Genomic DNA, 20,097 nt, shown 5'->3' on the forward strand with positions numbered 1-20,097 from the left:
CCTGAGAAACCTGTATGCAGGTCAAGAAGCAACAATGAGAACTGGACATGGAACAACAGACTGGTTCCAAATCGGGAAAGAAGTATGTCAAGGTTGTATATTGTCACCCTGCTTATTTAACTTATATGCAGAGTACATCATGTGAAATGCTGGGCTGGATGAGGCACAGACTGGAATCAAGGTTGCTGGGAGAAATATCAGTAACCTCATATATGCTGATGACACCACCCTTTTGGCAGAAAGTGAAGAAGAACTAAAGAGCCTCCTGATGAAAGAGGAAAGTGAAAAAGTTGGCTTAAAACTCAACATTCAGGAAACGAAGATCATGGCATCTGGTCCCGTCACTTCATGGCAGATAGATGGGGAAGCAATGGAAACTGTGAGAAACTTTATTTTGGGGGGCTCCAAAATCACTGCAGATGGTGACTGCAGCCATGCAATTGAAAGACACTTGCTCCTTGAAAGAAAAGCTATGACCAACCTTGTCAGCATATTAAAAAGCAGAGACGTTACTTGGCTGACAAAGGTCCGTCTAGTCATAGTCAAAGCTATGGTTTTTCCAGTAGTTGTGTATGGATGTAAGAGTTGGAATATAAAGAAAGCTAGGCGCTGAAGAATTGATGCTTTCGAACTGTGGTGTTGGAGGAGAGTCTTGAGAGTCCTTTGGACTGCAAGGAGCTTCAACCAGTCCATCCTAAAGGAAATCAGTTCTTAATATTCCTTGGAAGGACTGATGCTGTAGCTGAAACTTCAATACTTTGGCCACCTGATGTGAAGAACTGACTCATTGGAAAAGACCCTGATGGTGGGAAAGATTGAAGGCAGGAGCAAAGGGGGACGACAGAGGATGAGATGGTTGGATGGCATCACCGACTGAATGGACATGGGTTTGGGTAGACTCCGGGAGTTGGTGATGGACAGGGAGGCCTGGTTTGCTGTAGTGCATGGTGTTGCAGACTCAGACAAGACTGAGCAACTGAACTGAACTGAGATGTAAGATAGTGTAACACTGACATTGAATCTGTGAATGCATTGATCTTGTATATCCTAACCTTCAGATTTCTGAGAAATGTATGTTTAAGCCACCCACTCTGTGGGACTTTTGTTACAGAATCCCAGACTAAGGCAAAGAACTTTTAACATTATTACGAAGGGTTCCAAAACCTTTTCTGTGAGTTATATCTATTGATTAGAATTAATAATAAACTTAGAAATAATTAGCAGATTAGAAATAAGAACTGAGATCCCCCTAAAAAAGTTGTATAACAGTGATCAGTTGCATTTCTGTGTTCACTAACAGTGAACAGTAAATGCAATTAAAATCAATTAAAATGAATATTATAGCAATAAAGGTATAAGTTATATAGCTGCAAATAAAAGGTATGTATGCAGAGATTATAGTTTTTATTTTAAAATGTTAATGTTTGATACATGTCATGATAAGTGTGATTCCAGTCAGAATCCTGCTACCGTCTATAAAAATTACAAGCTGGTTCTAAAATTTAGATGAGAAAACAGGGCCAAAAATAGCTAAGCTCCTTCTAAAGAAATAGGATAAAGTGGAAAAATTTGTCTACCAGATATCAAGACGATACAAAATTATGGTAAATTAAGACATTGTGGTATTGATGTAGGATAGACTAGTGTGATGTGACAGAATAAAGAGCCAAGATAGAAAGCTTAGTAAAAACTTGATTTATGACAGAACTGACATTGTAGGTGAGTGAGGAAGGGATGGATAAATGGTACTTAGACAACTGGTTATTGGTATAGGAAAAGATGAAATTTAGTCCTTTCCTCATACTTTAACAAAAATTAGTTCCAGGTGGATTAAATATCTAAATGTGATTGACCAGGGAGTTTTTAGAAGAGATCGGTAGTAGAAGAGAATATTCCTGTGACTTTGGGTTATGAAAATGTCTTAAAGTATAGACCTAAAATAAAATTAAGAAACTTCTGTTCATCTAAAAGACACCTTGTAGAGAAAAGACTGGTCACAAATTGGGAGCATGTATATATAGCACATACAACAAGATTGATATACAGACTATATAATAAGCAAAATAATGACAATTCATAAGACACGTGAACAAAAGATATGCTTAAAAGTCTCACAGTCAAGAGGCAACCCAGACAACCAGTACATTCCTACAGACATGAAAAGATGCTCAACTTCATTAATTATTAGAGAAACGCACATTAGCCCTGGCAAGATAGATCTGTCAGACCCACCAGAATTCTGTTGGTGCCATGTGCTTATAAGGATATAAAGCAGTGGAAACTCTGATGCATTCTTGGTGGGAATATGAATTTGTACAGCCCCCTTGGAAAGTGCTATGGTATTACCTAGTAAATCTGTAAATGCTTATATCCAGCGCCTCAAAAATTCTGCTTTCTAGGTATGCTAGTCAGCTTTTGTGCATTTATACTAGGTGAAATCATGGAAAATCTTATAGAAGTATTGTTTGCAGTAAATTCTGGAATAGTCAAATACAATTGAATATTATATGACAATAAAAACAAACTTTGGCTCATTGGTTAAATATCAGAAACATAATTTTAAGGAAAAAATGCCATCTTGGAAAAATACATGTGATGTGAGTTTGTTTCTGGAACAGTCAAAAACATTTGGAGTCTCATATAGTAAAAAACAAAAGCAAAGGAATTATCAGTTTAGAGATAATTAAATCAGTTTAGAGATTACATTTGTTGTTTCATTTTTTAAACTTTTTATTTTATATTGGAGTATAGCTGATTAACAACGTTGTGATAGTTTCAGCTGGACATCAGAGGTACTCAGCCATGCATATACGTGTATCCATTCTCCCCCAAACTCCCCTCCCATCCAGGCTGTCGAATAACATTGAGTAGAGTTCCCTGTGCCATACAGTAGGACCTTATTGGTTATCTATTTGAAATATATAACAGTGTGTACATGTCGATCCCAAACTTCTAACTATTCCTTCCCCTCTTTCTTCCCCATTAGTTGAGAGAAAAAGGATGCAATTAGTGTGAATTAAGGAATGTCAGACACACTGTTAGTGATCAGTTCCTTAAACTGGTAGATATATAGTTGTTTTATTATTTCTAAACAGTTCATGAAGTTTGTATATACTGTTGGTATATATTTCACATAAAAACATGTTTTAAAAAGAAAGTCTAAAAGTTGAGTTACTTCACTGTAAAATATTTTTAAAACTTGAAATGATTCTTTTGTTTTTCTAAAACTACTGTAAATATTACAATATAATCAAAGTGATATTACAGGTTTTTAAGCAAGGCTTAATATTTAATGTGCTAGCTTACGTGGTGTCTCCATGATACCTGCCAATGCAGGAGATGCAGGTTCAATCCCTGGTCAGAAAAATCTTCTGTAGAAGAAAATGACAACCCAATCCAGTATGCTTGCCTGGAGAATCTCATGAACAGAAGGAGCCAGGTGGGCTACAGTCCATGGTGTTGGAAAAGAGTCAGACACAACTTAGCGACTAAACAACAGCAAAATTTAATGTAGGATACAAGATTGATTTGTATACCCCTTAAGATTATAAATAACCTATTCAAAACAAAATTTTTAATGCCATAAGGGAGGCATTTATGAGGTAGAAAAGATACTGCTTTATTAATGATTGATTTTGTAACCTGAGTCAGTTGTCTGGAATTCAGTTTTTATTTCAGAGAACAGGGGTTGGAGTAGATAATTTCCAAGGACATACTCAGTTTTTATTAATATTATTAAATTATTTAATTATTAATTAAAATTATTAATTTATTAATATTAAATTATTGTAATATTTAAAAATATGTGGTGTTTGTTTTTTTGCTGCACTGCACAGCTTGTGAGATTTTAGTTCCCCAACCCGGAATCTAATGCAGGCCTTTGTCAGTGAAAGTGCCAATTCTAATCACTGGACTGCCAGGGAATTCCCTATATGTAGTTTTTCAAATTGTTTTATTAAATTGTTATCTCTCTGTAATGGTCTGCTGGATTGTATTCCAAGGGCTGCCATGGTCAGAATGGATTGGGCTGTAACAATTTTCACCAACCTTCTTATTTATTTTTGTCATGAAGATACATCTGTCCTCACCCTTGAGTGGTAGGCTCTTTAAAGGAGGCTGTGAAGTGCAGTTTTCTTAGATGACAGATTGCAGACATTTGTGTATCCACAGATGTGTTCAGGTGATGTCCAAGTTCTTAGCAAAAAAATTTTTAATGTTCTATTTCTATTTAAATGCAATATAAAAATTTAGTACAAGCATGTTCTGTACCACTGGTACAACTACTTAATAATAAGAACTGCTTTCTAATTTTTTCATTTCTTCCATTTGGTACCAAGTATTTTAATTATTGCAACCTAATGAGCAGATGCCCCACTCCTAAAAAAATGCCATTGTTTTCTTATTTATGAAAAAACTGAAACAGATGTTAAGTAACCTGGTCAAGGTGAAACAGCTTGTATATGGCAGAGCTGAGATTTGAACTAGACACGGTCTATGTTGAAGCCTGTACTCTTCATCATTAAACTGTACTTTCTTGTTACAGGAGCAGCCTTTCTTTTTCATCTTTCTGGTTCTCAGTTGCATCATCTGTAAAATGGATATAATACATATCTCATAAATTTGCTCATGAGTATTAAATGAGAAAATCGTATATCAAGTGCTTAGAACATAAACATAATAATACTTAATAAATGTTAACTGTTGTGGTTATAATTATCATCATTGTCATTACCACTATTAAAAAAACAATTATTTGCAAGGTGTATTTCCCACCTTTTTTGAGTATTACTTAATTATAGCCTGATTTAAGATCCAATCTGATTTTTTTAGGCCCAGGGTCTTTTTTCATACTTTACACTCACATACATATAGAAAGTAGCTTAAATACATCTATTTTATGATATAAATTGTGCTCACTTAAATCGTATTTACTATATTTATTAGACTTTTTTTAAAGTGCTTGGTGATAGGTGTATACTAATTAATAGCAGGATGGGTACTATTAGAGTGATTATTAATAATATTTAATCTGTGCAGCTCCATAGAAGTACTCAGGGTCTAGAGCTCGATAACTTGGGCTCAGATTTCTGCACTACTTACTGTTAACAGCTTTGTCATGAACTTTGTAAGAGGCTGTTAGACACATAGAAAGATCAATAAATCTTAGAATATTAAAATATTGGTAGCTTAGAATATTATCATCTGTGAGTAGAAACAGTGGAGGAGCCTAAATCTGGAAAGGGTACAGTTAGAAAGTGAAGGGAATGAATGCACAGAATAGTTATTGAAAGAATCTTGATCTGACAAATAATAATGACTTTGCTACATCTCACCTGGGAATGTCACCACACAGCTCACTTTGTCTTTTTTTATGTCTTAGGTTGGCTTTTTTGTGAAGAGAGGATGTTCCAAAGGCATGGTTGAAATTGAATTGTAAGTGTTAAAAGTACTGAAACCACTTTTTTCTGCATAATTTCTTAGTTAATGTTCATGCATTCTTGATGACTTTAGTCAAGAGTAATAATACAGTGTTTATTGTTGTTGTTCAGTCGCTAAGTCATGTCTGACTGTTTGCAACCTCATGGACTGCAGCACTCCAGGCTTTCCTGTCCTTCACTGTCTCCTGGAGTTTGCTCAGATTCACGTCTAATTAGTTGATGATGCTATCTTACTATCTCATCCTCTGACACCACCTTCTCCTCTTGCCTTCAGTCTTTCCTAGCATCAGGATATTTTTCAATGAGTTGGCTGTTCACATCAGATGCCAAAGTATCGGAGCTTCAGCATCAGTCCTTCTAATAAACATTCAGGGTTGATTTCCTTTAAGATTGACTAGTTTGATTTCCTTGCTGTCCAAGGAAATGTCATCTGTAGCACCACAGTTCTATGGCATTGGTTCTTCAGTGCTCAGCCTTCTTTATTTTCCAACTCTCACATCCAAACATGACTACTGGAAAAACCGTAGCTTTGACTATATGGACCTTTGTCGGCAAAGTGATACCTTTGCTTCTTAATACGCTGTCTAGGTTTGTCATAGCTTTCCTTCTAAGGAGCAAGTGTCTTTTAATTTTGTGACTGCAGTCACTGTCTGCAGTAATTTTGGAGCCCAAGAAAATAAAGTCTGCTTCCACTTCTCCCCTCTCTATCTGCCATGAAGGGATGTGACTGGATGCCATGATCTTAAGTTTTTTGAATGTTGAGTTTTAAGCCAACTTTTTCACTCGTTCATTCTCATCAAGAGGCTCTTTAGTTTCTCTTCACTTTCTGCCATTAGAGTGATATCATCTACATGTCTGAGGTTGTTGATATTTCTCCTGGCAGTTTTGATTCCAGCTTGTGATTCATCAAGCCCAGCATTTTTCATAATGTACTCTGTATCAGTTCAGTTCAGTCACTCAGTCGTGTCCTACTCTTTGCGACCCCATGAATCGCAGCATGCCAGGCCTCCCTGTCCATCACCAACTCCCGGAGTCCACCCAAACCCATGCCCATCGAGTCAGTGATGCCATCCAGCCATCTCATCCTCTGTCGTCCCCTTCTCCTCCCGCCCCCAATCCTACCCAGCATTAGGGTCTTTTCCAATGAGTCAACCCTTCGCATGAGATGCCCAAAGTATTGGAGTTTCAGCTTCAACATCAGTCCTTCCAATGAACACCCAGGACAGATCTCCTTTAGGATGGACTGGTTGGATCTCCTTGCAGTCCAAGGGACTCTCAAGAGTCTTCTCCAACACCACAGTTCAAAAGCATCAATTCTTCGGCGCTCAGCTTTCTTCACCGTCCAACTCTCACATCCATACATGGCTACTGGAAAAACCATAGCTGTGACTAGACGGACCTTTGTTGACAAAGTAATGTCTCTGCTTTTAAATATGCTATCTAGGTTGATCATAACCGTCCTTCCAAGGAGTAAGCGTCTTTTAATTTCATGGCTGCAATCACCATCAGCAGTGACTTTGGAGCCCAAAAAAATATAAAGTCTGACAGTGTTTCCACTGTTTCCCCATCTGTTTGCCATGAAGTGATGGGACCAGATGCCATGATCTTAGTTTTCTGAATGTTGAGCTTTAAGCCAACTTTTTCACTCTCCTCTTTCACTTTCGTCAAGAGGCTCTTTAGTTCTTCTTCACTTTCTGCCATAAGGGTGGTGTCATCTGCATATCTGAGGTTATAGAGGTTAAATAAATGGAATGTCAGTATACAGCCTTGTGGTACTCATTTTACAAGTTTTAACCAGTCCATGAAAGGTTCTAACTTGTTCTAAAGGTTCTAAGGTTTGCTTTTTGGCCAGCATACAGGTTTCTCAGGAGGTAGGTAAGGTGGTCTGGTATTCCCATCTCTTTAAGATTTTTCCAGTTTGTTGTGATCCACACAGTCAAAGGCTTTACCATAGTCAATGAAGTAGAAGTAGATGTTTTTCTGGAATTGGTTTGGTTTCTCTATGATCCAATGAATGTTGGCAGTTTGATTTCTGTTTCCCCTGCCTTCTGTAAACCCACTTGTACATCTGGAAGTTCTTAGTTCACATACTGTTGAAGCCAAGCTTGAAGGATTTTCAGTATAACCTTACTAGCATGCAAAATATGCATAATTATACAATAATTTGTAGATTCTTTGACATTGCCCTTCTCTGCAATTGGAATAAAAACTGACCTTTTCCAGTCCTCTGATCACTGCTGAGTTTTCCAAATTTGCTGACATACTGAGCGCAACACTTCTACAGCATCATCTTTTAGGATTTTAAATAGCTCAGCTGGAATTCCATCACCTTCACTAACCTTGTTTGTAGTAAAGCTTCCTAAGGCCCGCTTGACTTCATTCTAGGATGTCAAGCTCTAAGTGAGTGACCACATCATCTTGGTTATCTGGATCATTAAGACCTTTTTTGTATAGTTCTTCTGTATTCTTTCCACCTCTTTTTAATCTCTTCTGCTTCTGTTAGGTCCTTACTGTTTCTGTCCTTTATCATGCTCATTCTTGCATGAAATGTTCCCCTGATATCTCCAGTTTTCTTGAAAAGATCTCTGGTCTTTCCCATTCTATCGTTTTCCTCTACTTCTTTGCACTGTTCATTTAAGAAGGCCTTCTTAATCTCTTCTATTTTATGGAACTCTCCATTCAATTGGGTATGTCTTTCTCTGTCACCCTTTCTTTTTGCTTCTTTTCTTTTCTCAGCTATGTGTAAAGCCTCGTTACACAACCATTTTGCCTCCTTGTATTTCTTTTCCTTTGGGGTGGTTTTGGTCACTGCCTCCTCTACAAGGTTATGAACCTCTGTCCATAGTTCTTCAGGCACTCTGGCTACCAGATCTAATCTCTTGAATTTATTCATCACCTCTACTGTATGATTTGGAGAAGGCAATGGCAACCCACTCCAGTACTCTTGCCTGGAAAATCCCATGGATGGAGGAGCCCAGTAGGCTGCAGTCCATGGGGTCGCGCAGAGTCAGACGACTGAGCGATTTCACTTCCACTTCTCACTTTGATGCATTGGAGAAGGAAATGGCAGCCCACTCCAGTGTTCTTGCCTGGAGAATCCCAGGAATGGCGGAGCCTGGTGGGCTGCCGTCTCTGGGGTCGCACAGAGTCGGACACGACTGAAGTGACTTAGCAGACTGTATGATTGTAAGGGATTTGAATTAGGTCATACCTGAATGGCCTAGTGGTTTTCCCTACTTTCTTCAAGTTAAGCCTGAGTTTTGCAATGAGGAACTGATCATCTGAGCCACAGCTCCAGGTCTTGGTTTTGCTGACTGTATAGAGTTTCACCATCTTTGACTGCAAAGAATATAATCAGTCTAATTTCGGTATTGACCATTTGGCGATGTGTGTGTGTAGAGTCATCTCTTGGGTTGTTGTAAAAGGGTGTTTGCTATGTCCAGTGTGTTCTTTTGAGAAAACTTGCTAGCCTTTGCCCTGCTTCATTTTGTACTCCAAGGCAAAACTTGCCTGTTACTCTAGGTATCTCTTGACTTCCTACTCTTGCATTCTAGTACCCTATGATGAAAAGGACATCTTTTTTTGGTTAGTTCTAGAAGGTCTTAGAGGTCTTAATAGAATTGGTCAACTTCAGCTTCTTCAGCATCAGTGGTATAATATAATACTATATTATGACATTAATATTAGAAATAATATTTAAGGAATAGTTCATCCAGAAAAGTAAGTTTCTTTTTTCTTTAATGCATCTTGTAAAACCTGAATTGTAAGAACTTTTTTCTGGAAAAATTCATAAGAAATTAGAAATTTATGGGAGATAATGAAATAATACTATACCACTATTAAATATTCATTATTCATTAAGAAGTTGCAGTATTTTTACAAACTTAAGCTTTTTCTTTATCTTTCAGAAATATTTATTTATTTGGCTGCATCTCAGTTGCACCCACAGGATCATTGTTAAGGCATGCAGGCTTCTTTCTAGTTGTGGCATGCAGGCTCTAGAGCATGCAGACTCAGTAACTGCGATACACAGTCTCTCTATTTGTGGCTCCGGCTCCCTAGTTGTGCACTGGCTTAGTTGCTCTGCAACATGTGGGTTCTTAGTCCCCTGACCAGGGATCAAACCTGCATCCCCTGCATTGGAAGGCAGATTTTTAACCACTGGACCAGCAGGGAAATTCTTTTTTTTTCTGATTTTTGAAAGCAAAATACTTGATTGTTAGAAAAAAAAAACCTTAATCTAGGGTTGTAAAAAGATGAAAATGAAGGCCCTTTTGACAATTCCACTTCTAGAAACAACATTTGTTAATAGTTGGTGAATTTCATGTATGGCAAAAACTTGGCATTTTTATCACCATTTTCTATTCCCTCCTTTATGGCAGAAATCAAAATTCATTATAGTATTCGTTTCCCTTAACCTAGATATTCTAAGTCTACCACTCTTGGCAGTGATTTCTGATGGATGAGAGTTCCTCTCCAAGATGAAAGCAGTATATCCTTCATGGATATACTTTGTTTTTTACACATAAAAAACATGGTGCACAATATGTGCATTTTTTAGATGATTTTTTGGAATGTTTATAGAAAGTTATTGAATTTTCATAGCTGAAATAGCTCTTTGAAAATACATAATAGTCCTGTCATTTTATGGGATATAAAGAAATGATCTTTTTATTCAAAAATTGTTGGAAATTTTTAAAATTTATGTAGCGATGAGAATGAGGCCCACATGGAAGGAAACAGGTAAGAGATTATGTTCAACTTACTAAAATATAATGGTGGTATTTTACTGAAGGATATAAAACTAAGGCCTGAATAAATGGGGAAGCTTATTATGTTCTAAAAATATAAAATTGCAGTCATCATCAGCATGTCAGTCATTTCCACACAAATGCGTAAATTTGATATAATTCCAGTGAGAGTCTGAACAGTTTATAAGTTGATTATAAAGTTCATCTGGAAGAATAAATGTGCCAGAAACCCAAGAGGTTTTGAAAAAGCACAATCATGAATAAGACATTTGTGTAACAGATGTTAAAGTGAACAGTAAAGCTTTTTTTTAAATTTAATTTTTATTTTGCATAGGAGTATAGTTGATTTATGATGTTGTGTTAGTTCTATCACTGTACAGCTAAGTGATTCATTTATACATATATCTATTCATTTTCAGATTCTTTTCCTATATAGGTTATTGCAGAATATTGAGTAAAGTTTCCTGTGCAATATAGAAGATCTCTGTTGATTATCTATTTTATAGATAGCAGTGTGTATATGTTAATCCCAAACTCCTAATTTATCCCTTTCCCCCACATGCCCTCACCTGGTGACCACAAATCTGCTTTGGAAATCTGAGTCTGTTTCTGTTTTGCAAATAAGTTCATTTGTATCACTTTTTTTTTTTTTTTTAAAGATTCCACACATATGTGTTACCATATGATATTTATTTTTCTCTGAGTTACTTCACTTAGTATGATCATTTCTAGGTCCATTCATTTTGCTGCAGCTGGCATTATTTCATTTTTTTTAATGGCTGAGTAATATTCCATTGTATATATGTACCACACCTTCTTTATCCATTTCTCTGTTGATGGACATTTAGGTTGCTTCCATTTCTTGGCTCTTTTAAATAGTATAGATCCTATGGAAATTCTGTTTCATTTCTTAGGAAATCTCCATACTGTTCTTTGTAGTGGCTGTACCAATTTGAATTCCCACCAACAGTATAGGAGTGTTTCCTTTTCTCCACACCTCTCCAGCATTTATTGTTTGTAGAGTTTTTTGATGATGGCCATTCTGACTAGTGTGAAGTGATACCTCATTATAGTTTTGATTTGCATTTCTCTAATAATTAGTGATGTTGAGCATCTTTTCAAATGTGTTTGTTGAGATCATCTATATGCTTTCTTTAGAGAAATGTCTAAGTCTTCTGCCTGTTGTTTGATTGGGTTGTTTGTTTTTGATATTAAGCTGCATGAGCGTTTGTATATTTTGGAAATTAATCCCTTGTCAGCTGTTTCATTTGCAAATAGTTTCTGCCATTCTGAAGATTGTCTTTTCGTCTTGTTTATAGTTTCCTTTGCTGTGCAAAAGCTTTCAAGTTAAGTAGGTTCTGTTTGTTTATTTTTGCATTTATTTTCATTACTGTGGATCAGTTCAAAAAGATAATGCTGTGGTTTATGTCAAAGGATGTTCTGCCTATGTTTTCCTTTCCTCTAAGAGTTTTATAGTATCCAGCCTTACATTCAGGTCTTTAATCCATTTTGAGTTTATTTTTGTGAGTGGTGTTAGAGAATGTTCTGATTTTATTTTTTTACATGTAGCTGTCAAGTTAATAAAGCTGTTAATAGTATGGTATTAGTACAGAAAAATTAGAGGTACAAAATTAAGAAAATAGTAATAGTTCTAAATGCATATAAGAGTTTAATTTATTGAGAGGTGGTATGTAAGGTGGCTATGTAAAGATATGTAAAGGTGGCTATGTAAGCATGGGGTATAAGTTACTGCAGGCTTCCCAGGTGGCTCACCTGGTAAAGAATCCACCTGCAATGGCGGAAGACCTGGGTTTGACCTCTGGGTTGGGAAGATCCCCTGGAGAAGGGAATGGCTCCCCACTCCAGTATCCTGGCCTGGAGAATTCTATAGACTGTATAGTCCATGGGGTCGCAAAGAGTTGGACACAACTGAGTGACTTTCACTCTCCCAGGTTTAGTTAAGTTCAGTTGCTCAGACATGTCTGACTTTGTCACCCCATGGACTGCAGCACAACAGGCTTCCCTGTCTATCACCAACTCCCGGAGTTTACTCAAACTCATGTCCATTTTAGTCGATGATGCCATCCAACCATCTCATCCTCTGTCGTCCCCTTCTCTTCCTGCCTCCACTCTTCCCCAGCATCAGGGTCTTTTCCAGTGAGTCAGTTCTTCACATCAGGTGGCCAAAGTATTGAAGTTTCAGCTTCAGCATCAGTCCTTCCAATGAATATTCAGGACTGATTTCCTTTAGGATGGATTGGTTGGATCTCCTTGCAGTCCAAGGGACTCTCAAGAGTCTTCTACAACACCACAGTTCAAAAGCATCAATTCCTTGGTGCTCAGGTTTTTTTATAGTCCAGCTTTCACATCCAGTACATGAATACTGGAAAAACCATAGCTTTGACTAGACGAACCTTTGTTGGCAAAGTAATATCTCTGCTTTTTAATATGCTGTTTAGGTTGAGCATAGCTTTCCTTCCAAGCAGCGAGCATCTTTTAATTTCATGGCTGCAGTCATCATCTGCAGTGATTTTGGAGCCCCAAAAAATAAAGTCTGCCACTGTTTCCATTGTTTCCCCATCTATTTGCCATGAAGTGGTGGGACCGGATGCCATGATTTTAGTTTTTTGAATGTTGAGTTTTAAGCCACCTTTTTCACTCTCCTCTCTTGGAGGGCTATTGATATATGGGAGCATCCTTGCATAGCTTGTATGGATTTAATATTTTTTTGGTATGAGGGCTGCTTTTGGTTTGGATGCTTGTTATATCTTTCCTCAGTGTGTACTGGATATTGGTAGGCAGTGTGCAGGTGTGCTGCCCACACATGCTCCCAGGCAGTGGGGGCCACGACCAGCCACTCCTCACAGGACCCTCAGCAACAGCAGTCCATGCCCATCTCTGGAGTCCAGATGACAGTGGTAGCTCATGCCCATCCCTGAACCCCATGTAGGCAGTGCTCTGCTGCCTAAGAGCATGAACTCAGAGAAGGAAGTTCTTTTGATGGTCCTGCTTCTCGTCTCATGTGCCACCAACAGTGGTGCCTTGGCTCTCTATCAGTCCCAGGCTTCTTCCCATACTCGCTCTGTTGTGGTGCATCACACCCTACCCGCCTCAGGCTGTCTACACAGTCAACCCTGGTCCTCTCCTGGGGTCTAATCTCCAAAGCCCAAGCCTCACTCTACCTGCCCCAGTAAATGAGTGTCTCGGGCTGGGGTCTGCCAGGTGGCACCTACTGTCTGCAGGTGTCTTTCCACTTTGCCCTTGCAAACCAGTTGCTGCACTCTCCTCTGAGGCTCCAAAGCTCCCTCTTTGTCCCAGTTGATCTCACCACCAATGAAGGAACTTGGCAATGTGCAGAAACCTTTCTTCTTTCACAGCTTGCTTCCAGGGACTCAGGTGCCATCCCAGTTCCTCTCTCTCTCTCTTTTTCTGTTCTTCTTTTGCTCTACTTAGTTACATGAAGATTTTCTTGCCCTTTAGAAAGTCTGAAGTCTTCTTTCAATGTTCAGTAGATGTTCTATGTAAATAATTCTGCATGTAGATGTATTTTTGATGTATTTGTCTGAGAAGGTGCTCCCCATGTCCTACTCCTCTGCCTTCTTGATCCGATCCTTGGGATGGTTTCTGTTAGGCTCTCTACCTTGGAGAACTCTGAGCTTTGTCCTCAACACCCCTCTCTTGGGATCATAAAAATAAATACACCAGGTTACCTGGTTGGCCAAATCGCCCTCAGAATGAAAGGCAACTTCATTTTTCCCGTGCTGGTTTCCCATCTCCACTGGCCAGAATTCCTTACTTTCATGCTAACCTATAAATACATTTATAAAGATATTTTACCAATTTGTTTTAGTAGTTTCTCAGTAAGAGAATCAGAAAATACTTTGTTAGTTATGCTCCTGGAAATGAAAGTTTAAAATACCTTGTTTAACGTCCTAAAATCTTACTGTTTGGAGTGTTGTGATTACAGTATAATCTAGATATATACAATATTTACATTGTCATTTTGCCATTGGATACCAATAATACCAATTATGCCACATGCTGCTGATTGCCAGTGCAGGAGATGGATGAATAGGTAGAAGGTGTGGCGCAATAGTGCTTCTAAAAGCAAAAAATAAATACCCTTCTTTCAGATGAATTTTCTTTTGTTCAGTTCAGTTCAGTCGCTCAGTCGTGTCTGACTCTTTGCGACCCCATGAATCGCAGCATGCCAGGCCTCTCTGTCCATCACCAACTCCCGGAGTCCACCCAAACCCATGTCCATCGAGTCGGTGATGCCATCCAGCCATCTCATCCTCTGTCGTCCCCTTCTCCTCCCGCCCCCAATCCTACCCAGCATTAGGGTCTTTTGCAATGAGTCAACCCTTCGCATGAGGTGCCCAAAGTATTGGAGTTTCAGCTTCAACATCAGAGCTTCCAATGAACACCCAGGATTGATCTCTTTTAGGATGGATTGATTGGATCTCCTTGCAGTCCAAGGGACTCTCAAGAGTCTTCTCCAACACCACAGTTCAAAAGCATCAATTCTTCGGCGCTCAGCTTTCTTCACCGTCCAACTCTCACATCCATACATGACCACTGGAAAAACCATAGCCTTGATGAGACGGACCTTTGTTGACAAAGTAATGTCTCTGCTTTTAAATATGCTATCTAGGTTGGCCATAACCTTCCTTCCAAGGAGTAAGCGTCTTTTAATTTCGTGGCTGCAATCACCATCAGCAGTGATTTTGGAGCCCAAAAAAATGAAGTCTGACACTGTTTCCCCATCTATTTCCCATGAAGTGATGGGACCAGATGCCATGATCTTAGTTTTCTGAACGTTGAGCTTTAAGCCAACTTTTTCACTCTCCTCTTTCACCTTCATCAAGAGGCTCTTTAGTTCTTCTTCACTTTCTGCCATAAGGGTGGTGTCATCCGCATATCTGAGGTTATTGATATTTCTCCCGGCAATCTTGATTCCAGCTTGTGTTTCTTCCAGCCCAGCGTTTCTCATGATGTACTCTGCATATAAGTTAAATAAGCAGGGTGACAATATACAGCCTTGATGTACTCCTTTTCCTATTTGGAACCAGTCTGTTGTTCCATGTCCATTTCTAACTGTTGCTTCCTGACCTGCATACAGGTTTCTCAAGAGACATGTCAGATGGTCTGGTATTCCCATCTCTTTCAGAATTTTCCACAGTTTATTGTGATCCACACGGTCAAAGGCTTTGGCATAGTCAATAAAGCAGAAATAGATGTTTTTCTGGAACTCTCTTGCTTTTTCGATGATCCAGCGGATGTTGGCAATTTGATCTCTGGTTCCTCTGCCTTTTCTAAAACCAGCTTGAACATCTGGAAGTTCACAGTTCACGTATTGCTGAAGCCTGGCTTCTTTTGTTCAGTGTTCCTTTATAGTCATGTGATAGTTTCTTCTGAATTCAGAGTGGTGGAGTATAAGATGAGGAAGCCATGGGCCACCTGTATGCATTTGCAATTGATACCTGGAAATTCACAGTAGTTGGTTTTCATTTGTACATTTTCCAAGTAGAGAGAGTTTCAAGGTTGAGCTGTTTATGCTTTCATATATCAACCCAGTTTGAATTGCTGTGAGCACGTGTGCTTAGCGAATAGCATAATGGTTAAAGGATAAATAACTCCAGATATGTGAATCTCAGGCAATGTTTGGGAGTTAATATCAGTATGTTTTAATTTTATTTTAACAGTTTAAATGATTTCAGATGTTGAAAGAAGTAACTTACTTGTGGTCAGTTATGTATTACCACTAATAAAATGCCAGGCTTTCCTTCTTTGGAGGGACTATAATGTTAAAAGGAATAAAAATTATAATAGTAGCCCTATTTGGAAACCTTTGGTGCAAGAGAATTTTAGAAGTTTAATTTCTAAAATAATGTATGTATTTTGAGTATAAAGATTTTTTAATTTTTAAATAGGTTCAGGACTTCGGGAAATCTTGTAATCACTCGTGAGATTGATGTGGCAAAAAATCAGTCCTTTTGGTTCATCAACAAAAAATCTACAACACAAAAAATAGTAGAAGAGCAAGTTGCAGCCTTAAATATTCAAGTGGGCAATCTTTGCCAGTTTCTACCTCAGGTATGAGAGAATTAAATGTAAAATGGGGAAAATTTCTATATAATGTTTCCTCTTTATGTCATATAAAAATGTAAATACTTTTTGAGAGCTATTGTTACTATTTAAAATGAGCATAGTGGTCTTAATACTTAACAGTTCTTTGTATTGTAAAAGGTAGCATCTCATCTCTTATAGTAAAATCTTACCACTTTTTAGTAATTTGGAAATACTCAGTTAATAAATCTATCAAAGTATTATAAAGGAAATAAAGGTATTATTTATAAGTATAGAAAGTAGCTTGAATAGTTCTGTGCTCCAATTTATAGGCTCTTAAAATTGTGTTATAAGCAACTTCTTAATCAGTGTGTTTGTATAACATACTTTATATACCAAGACTCTTAAATCTATGTGTATGCCTTCTAGAAACATTTTATATTTTAAATTTGTTCAAAAAAAATAAAACATCTTGCTATTCCACGTTAAATATTAAAATCAAATATCTTTTAGACTTGTCTTTGGATGTTATTCTAGTGACTGAATTAGTTTTTTTCTTCAGAAACAGTGGTGATTTGATTACTGTGTCCAAGTTAAGTAATTTGAAAGCATTTATCAGCTGATTAAAGGCTGTCTCCAGAAATATTAATAGTTGTTTAAAATTGCCATCTTTCTTTTCTTTTTTAAGCTTCTAATAATTCCATTCCAATTGACATGTGGTAATGATCATTTCAATCCAGGGCAGTATTTTTTATTTCCAGACTGTGTTAAATGTATATAAAAGTTTCAACCTGGAAATATTGACATTGAAATTTTTTTAAAGTTCTCAAAAAGGTGGTCGTTTATGCCCTAAGTTTAGTATTTTAAAGAATAATATATCAAAGGACAGGGTTTAAGATTCATATCTTAAAGGTTTTTTTTTTCTTTTGAATGAGTTCCTTCTTGACAAGTATCATTGAGTGAAAAATGTTTTGAAGATATTTGTAAATGATAATATTAGTTGATATTTAAGTTTTGTACTCTAGGATAAAGTTGGAGAGTTTGCTAAACTCAGTAAAATTGAACTCCTTGAAGCTACCGAGAAGTCGATTGGTCCTCCAGAAATGCACAAATACCACTGTGAACTCAAAAACTTCAGGGAGAAAGAAAAACAACTAGAGGTAATTTATAGCCAACTCATTTTATTGTCTTTCATTGGCCAGTGAATAATAGTTCATTGAGTGAATTCATATATTTGTGATTTTTTTTTTCAGCAAGGATTTTCAGTAATTAATTTAGGTTACTAAAAAGTAAGAATGGGTTTGATATAAAGTTTGACTATCATGTCATCAAATATATGTTATTAATTGAATTTCTAAAGAGCCAATTAATAGTATTACAAAGTACTTTTTTCTCTCAGAAAGTTTCGATGTTATTCTTTTATTCATTCAGTATTTACTAAACACCTGTGATATGTCAGGTGCTGTATAGGGTTTTGGGTAATACAGCATATATATAGCACTTAGTAAGTATCTCTGTTGAGCCCCTTCTTATATTTTGTTCAGTTGTGTGAGGATAGACTTTGTAAAAGAACTGTACATTTAGTTGTAGTGTTTGATTTTTATTTTCACCTTTAATAAATAAATTTAAATGTCCTTTTATAGTATATCACATTAAAAGATGTTAATTTAATGAATCATTTTCCATAATTCAGCAGCTAAAATTAATTCAGTAAATTTGTGTAATGAGAAATCTAGTAAGCAGATGCTTTCTTTTAAACTGTAACTGGCACTTCTCACGGGGCTAAGTAGTAAGGCATCTGCCTGCAATGCAGGAGGTGCAGTTTTGGTCCCTGGGTTGGAAAGCTCCCCTGGAGGAGGGCATGGCGACCCACCCCAGTATTCTTTCCTGAAAAATCCTATGGGCAGAGGAGACTGGTGGGCTGCAGTCCATGGGATTGCAGAGAGTTGTACACAAGTGAAGTGACTAAGCACACACAAACTGTAACTATCTGTACTTGATAATGTGATTTGTTCTGACTTAATGCTATTGTTATTGTTATACTTACTCAGAGTGAATGACCAAAGAGTTTGTAATTATTTTAATACTTCTTTAGATACCCCTGTCAATCCTTTTATTTTTCCCCACATCAAATCCTCTAATACTCCCCTCTGAAACACTGTAACTACCTACCAACTCCTGAAAGAAAACAAGCACATATTCTTCTAGGTTCTGAGTACATTTTACGTGTTTGTTAATTCACAAGATAAAGGCTAGATTTTAGCTTTCCTTTATCTCATTTCTAAGTCCTTCAGTCATGGGTATTCATAACATACTACTACTAATATCACTTTCTGTATGTCATGTTACAGCTTTTGAGCTTTCACCTGTAGTAAGTTGAGTAGCTTCTACCAGTGAGGTGAATGGGGCAGGTATCTCTCTTCTCTTCAGGCAAGAAGAGTCCAAGCTTAGAGATGTGGCAGGGCTTCCTCATGGTCCCATAATTGATAAATAGTAGAGCCTAGACCAGAACTCAGGTGTGCACTTTAGTTTTACACAGTTCTTAAGAACTCCTATTGTGAAATTTTGCTAGCACTATACATTTTTCATTATAAAAAGATTTGACCTTTTGTCTTTCTTCACTTAAGCTAATTGTTAAATGAATATTTATTTTAGACCTCATGCAAAGAGAAAACTGAATATCTAGAGAAAATGATTCAGAGGAATGAAAGATATAAACAAGATGTGGACAGGTTCTATGAACGTAAGCGACATTTAGATTTGATTGAGATGCTTGAAGCAAAAAGGCCGTGGGTGGTAAGTCTGAGTTGCTGAAGTAAAATAGTGATTCTTTAAGTATTGGGAAAATTATAAAGGAGACTTAATACTCAAAATACTCAAATTAGTTGCTGTTGTTCATTTTTGCTTTGTATGTCATGCATAGTAATATTTATCTGTCTTTGTGTTATTTGTGTGCTATGTTGTTGTTGCATAACAGGTAACAGTTGATTTAGTCTGTGTCCTTAATTCTTCCAGAATTGAGTCAACAGATAGTTTTGTTTTATAAAATATTAATGAGCTAAAAATATTTACTTAAGTAAAAATGAAATGTCCTCGGGTCACTGAAAATTTACTTGGAGTGTGCTACTAATATCAACTTCAGCTACAAACAGAGCTGAAGGATATTAACTGAAATCTACTCATTATGGTTGATAAGTTTACTGAGTTTACTGTTTTAATTACTGTGACGTATACGATTTGGAACCACAGTTTGGGCCAAAAATTCATTTCCCTCAATACATTATTTTTCAGTGGGTGTAGCAAAATAAGAAAGTTTAATAATATTTTTAACGCCAGGATGGAAATAATTGTTAGATTGGAAAAATGTGTGGCTGTATTTGTGACCTTATTCAGCCTGTCCCACCCGTTTCACCCTATCCTTTTCCATAATTCCATTTTTCTTAAACTTCCTTTTTTTTAGCTCAATTTCATAATGTTTTTCCTATGTTTATTATTATTCTGACACCTGCTTTATCTTTGTATTTTGAAGTCTTTTGATTCTCCCGTTAAAGATTGAGTTTAATGATTTTTCAGTATTTCCTCTTTTGATTTCCTATAATGTTTATTTTTGTTCAGTCATTAAGTTGTGTTTGACTCTTTGTGATCCCATAGACTGCAGCATGCCAGGCTTCCTTGTCCATCACTGTCTCCCAGAGTTTGCTCAAACTCATCTCTGTTGAATCGGTAATGCCATTCAACCATCTCATCCTCTGTTGTCTCCTTCTACTGTCTTCAATCTTTCACAGCATCTGGGTCTTTTCCAATGAGTTGACTCTTTGCCTCAGGTGACCAAAGTATTG

At 37.2% G+C, this 20,097-nt stretch overlaps 1 protein-coding gene across 8 annotated transcripts in view; it reads left to right on the forward strand.

Moving 5' to 3' along the window:
- SMC5 (structural maintenance of chromosomes 5) overlaps positions 1-20,097 on the forward strand; it is an 88,824-nt gene that overhangs the window by 12,626 nt on the left and 56,101 nt on the right. For 4 of the 8 annotated variants that reach the window (XM_081504828.1, XM_081504849.1, XM_081504871.1 and 1 more), the window contains exons 3-6: positions 5,381-5,433; positions 16,123-16,285; positions 17,284-17,418; positions 18,914-19,054. In XM_081504828.1, the coding sequence (XP_081360954.1) occupies positions 5,381-5,433; positions 16,123-16,285; positions 17,284-17,418; positions 18,914-19,054 (492 nt within the window). The remainder of the gene's footprint in view (positions 1-5,380; positions 5,434-16,122; positions 16,286-17,283; positions 17,419-18,913; positions 19,055-20,097) is intronic. The other 4 variants (XM_081504839.1, XM_081504860.1, XM_081504882.1 and 1 more) reach the window with 1 other exon arrangement.

Source organism: Giraffa tippelskirchi, chromosome 1 (assembly GCF_054371585.1).
Source record: "Giraffa tippelskirchi isolate mGirTip1 chromosome 1, T2T-mGirTip1v1.2.pri, whole genome shotgun sequence".
NCBI classification, from domain to species: Eukaryota; Metazoa; Chordata; class Mammalia; order Artiodactyla; family Giraffidae; genus Giraffa; species Giraffa tippelskirchi.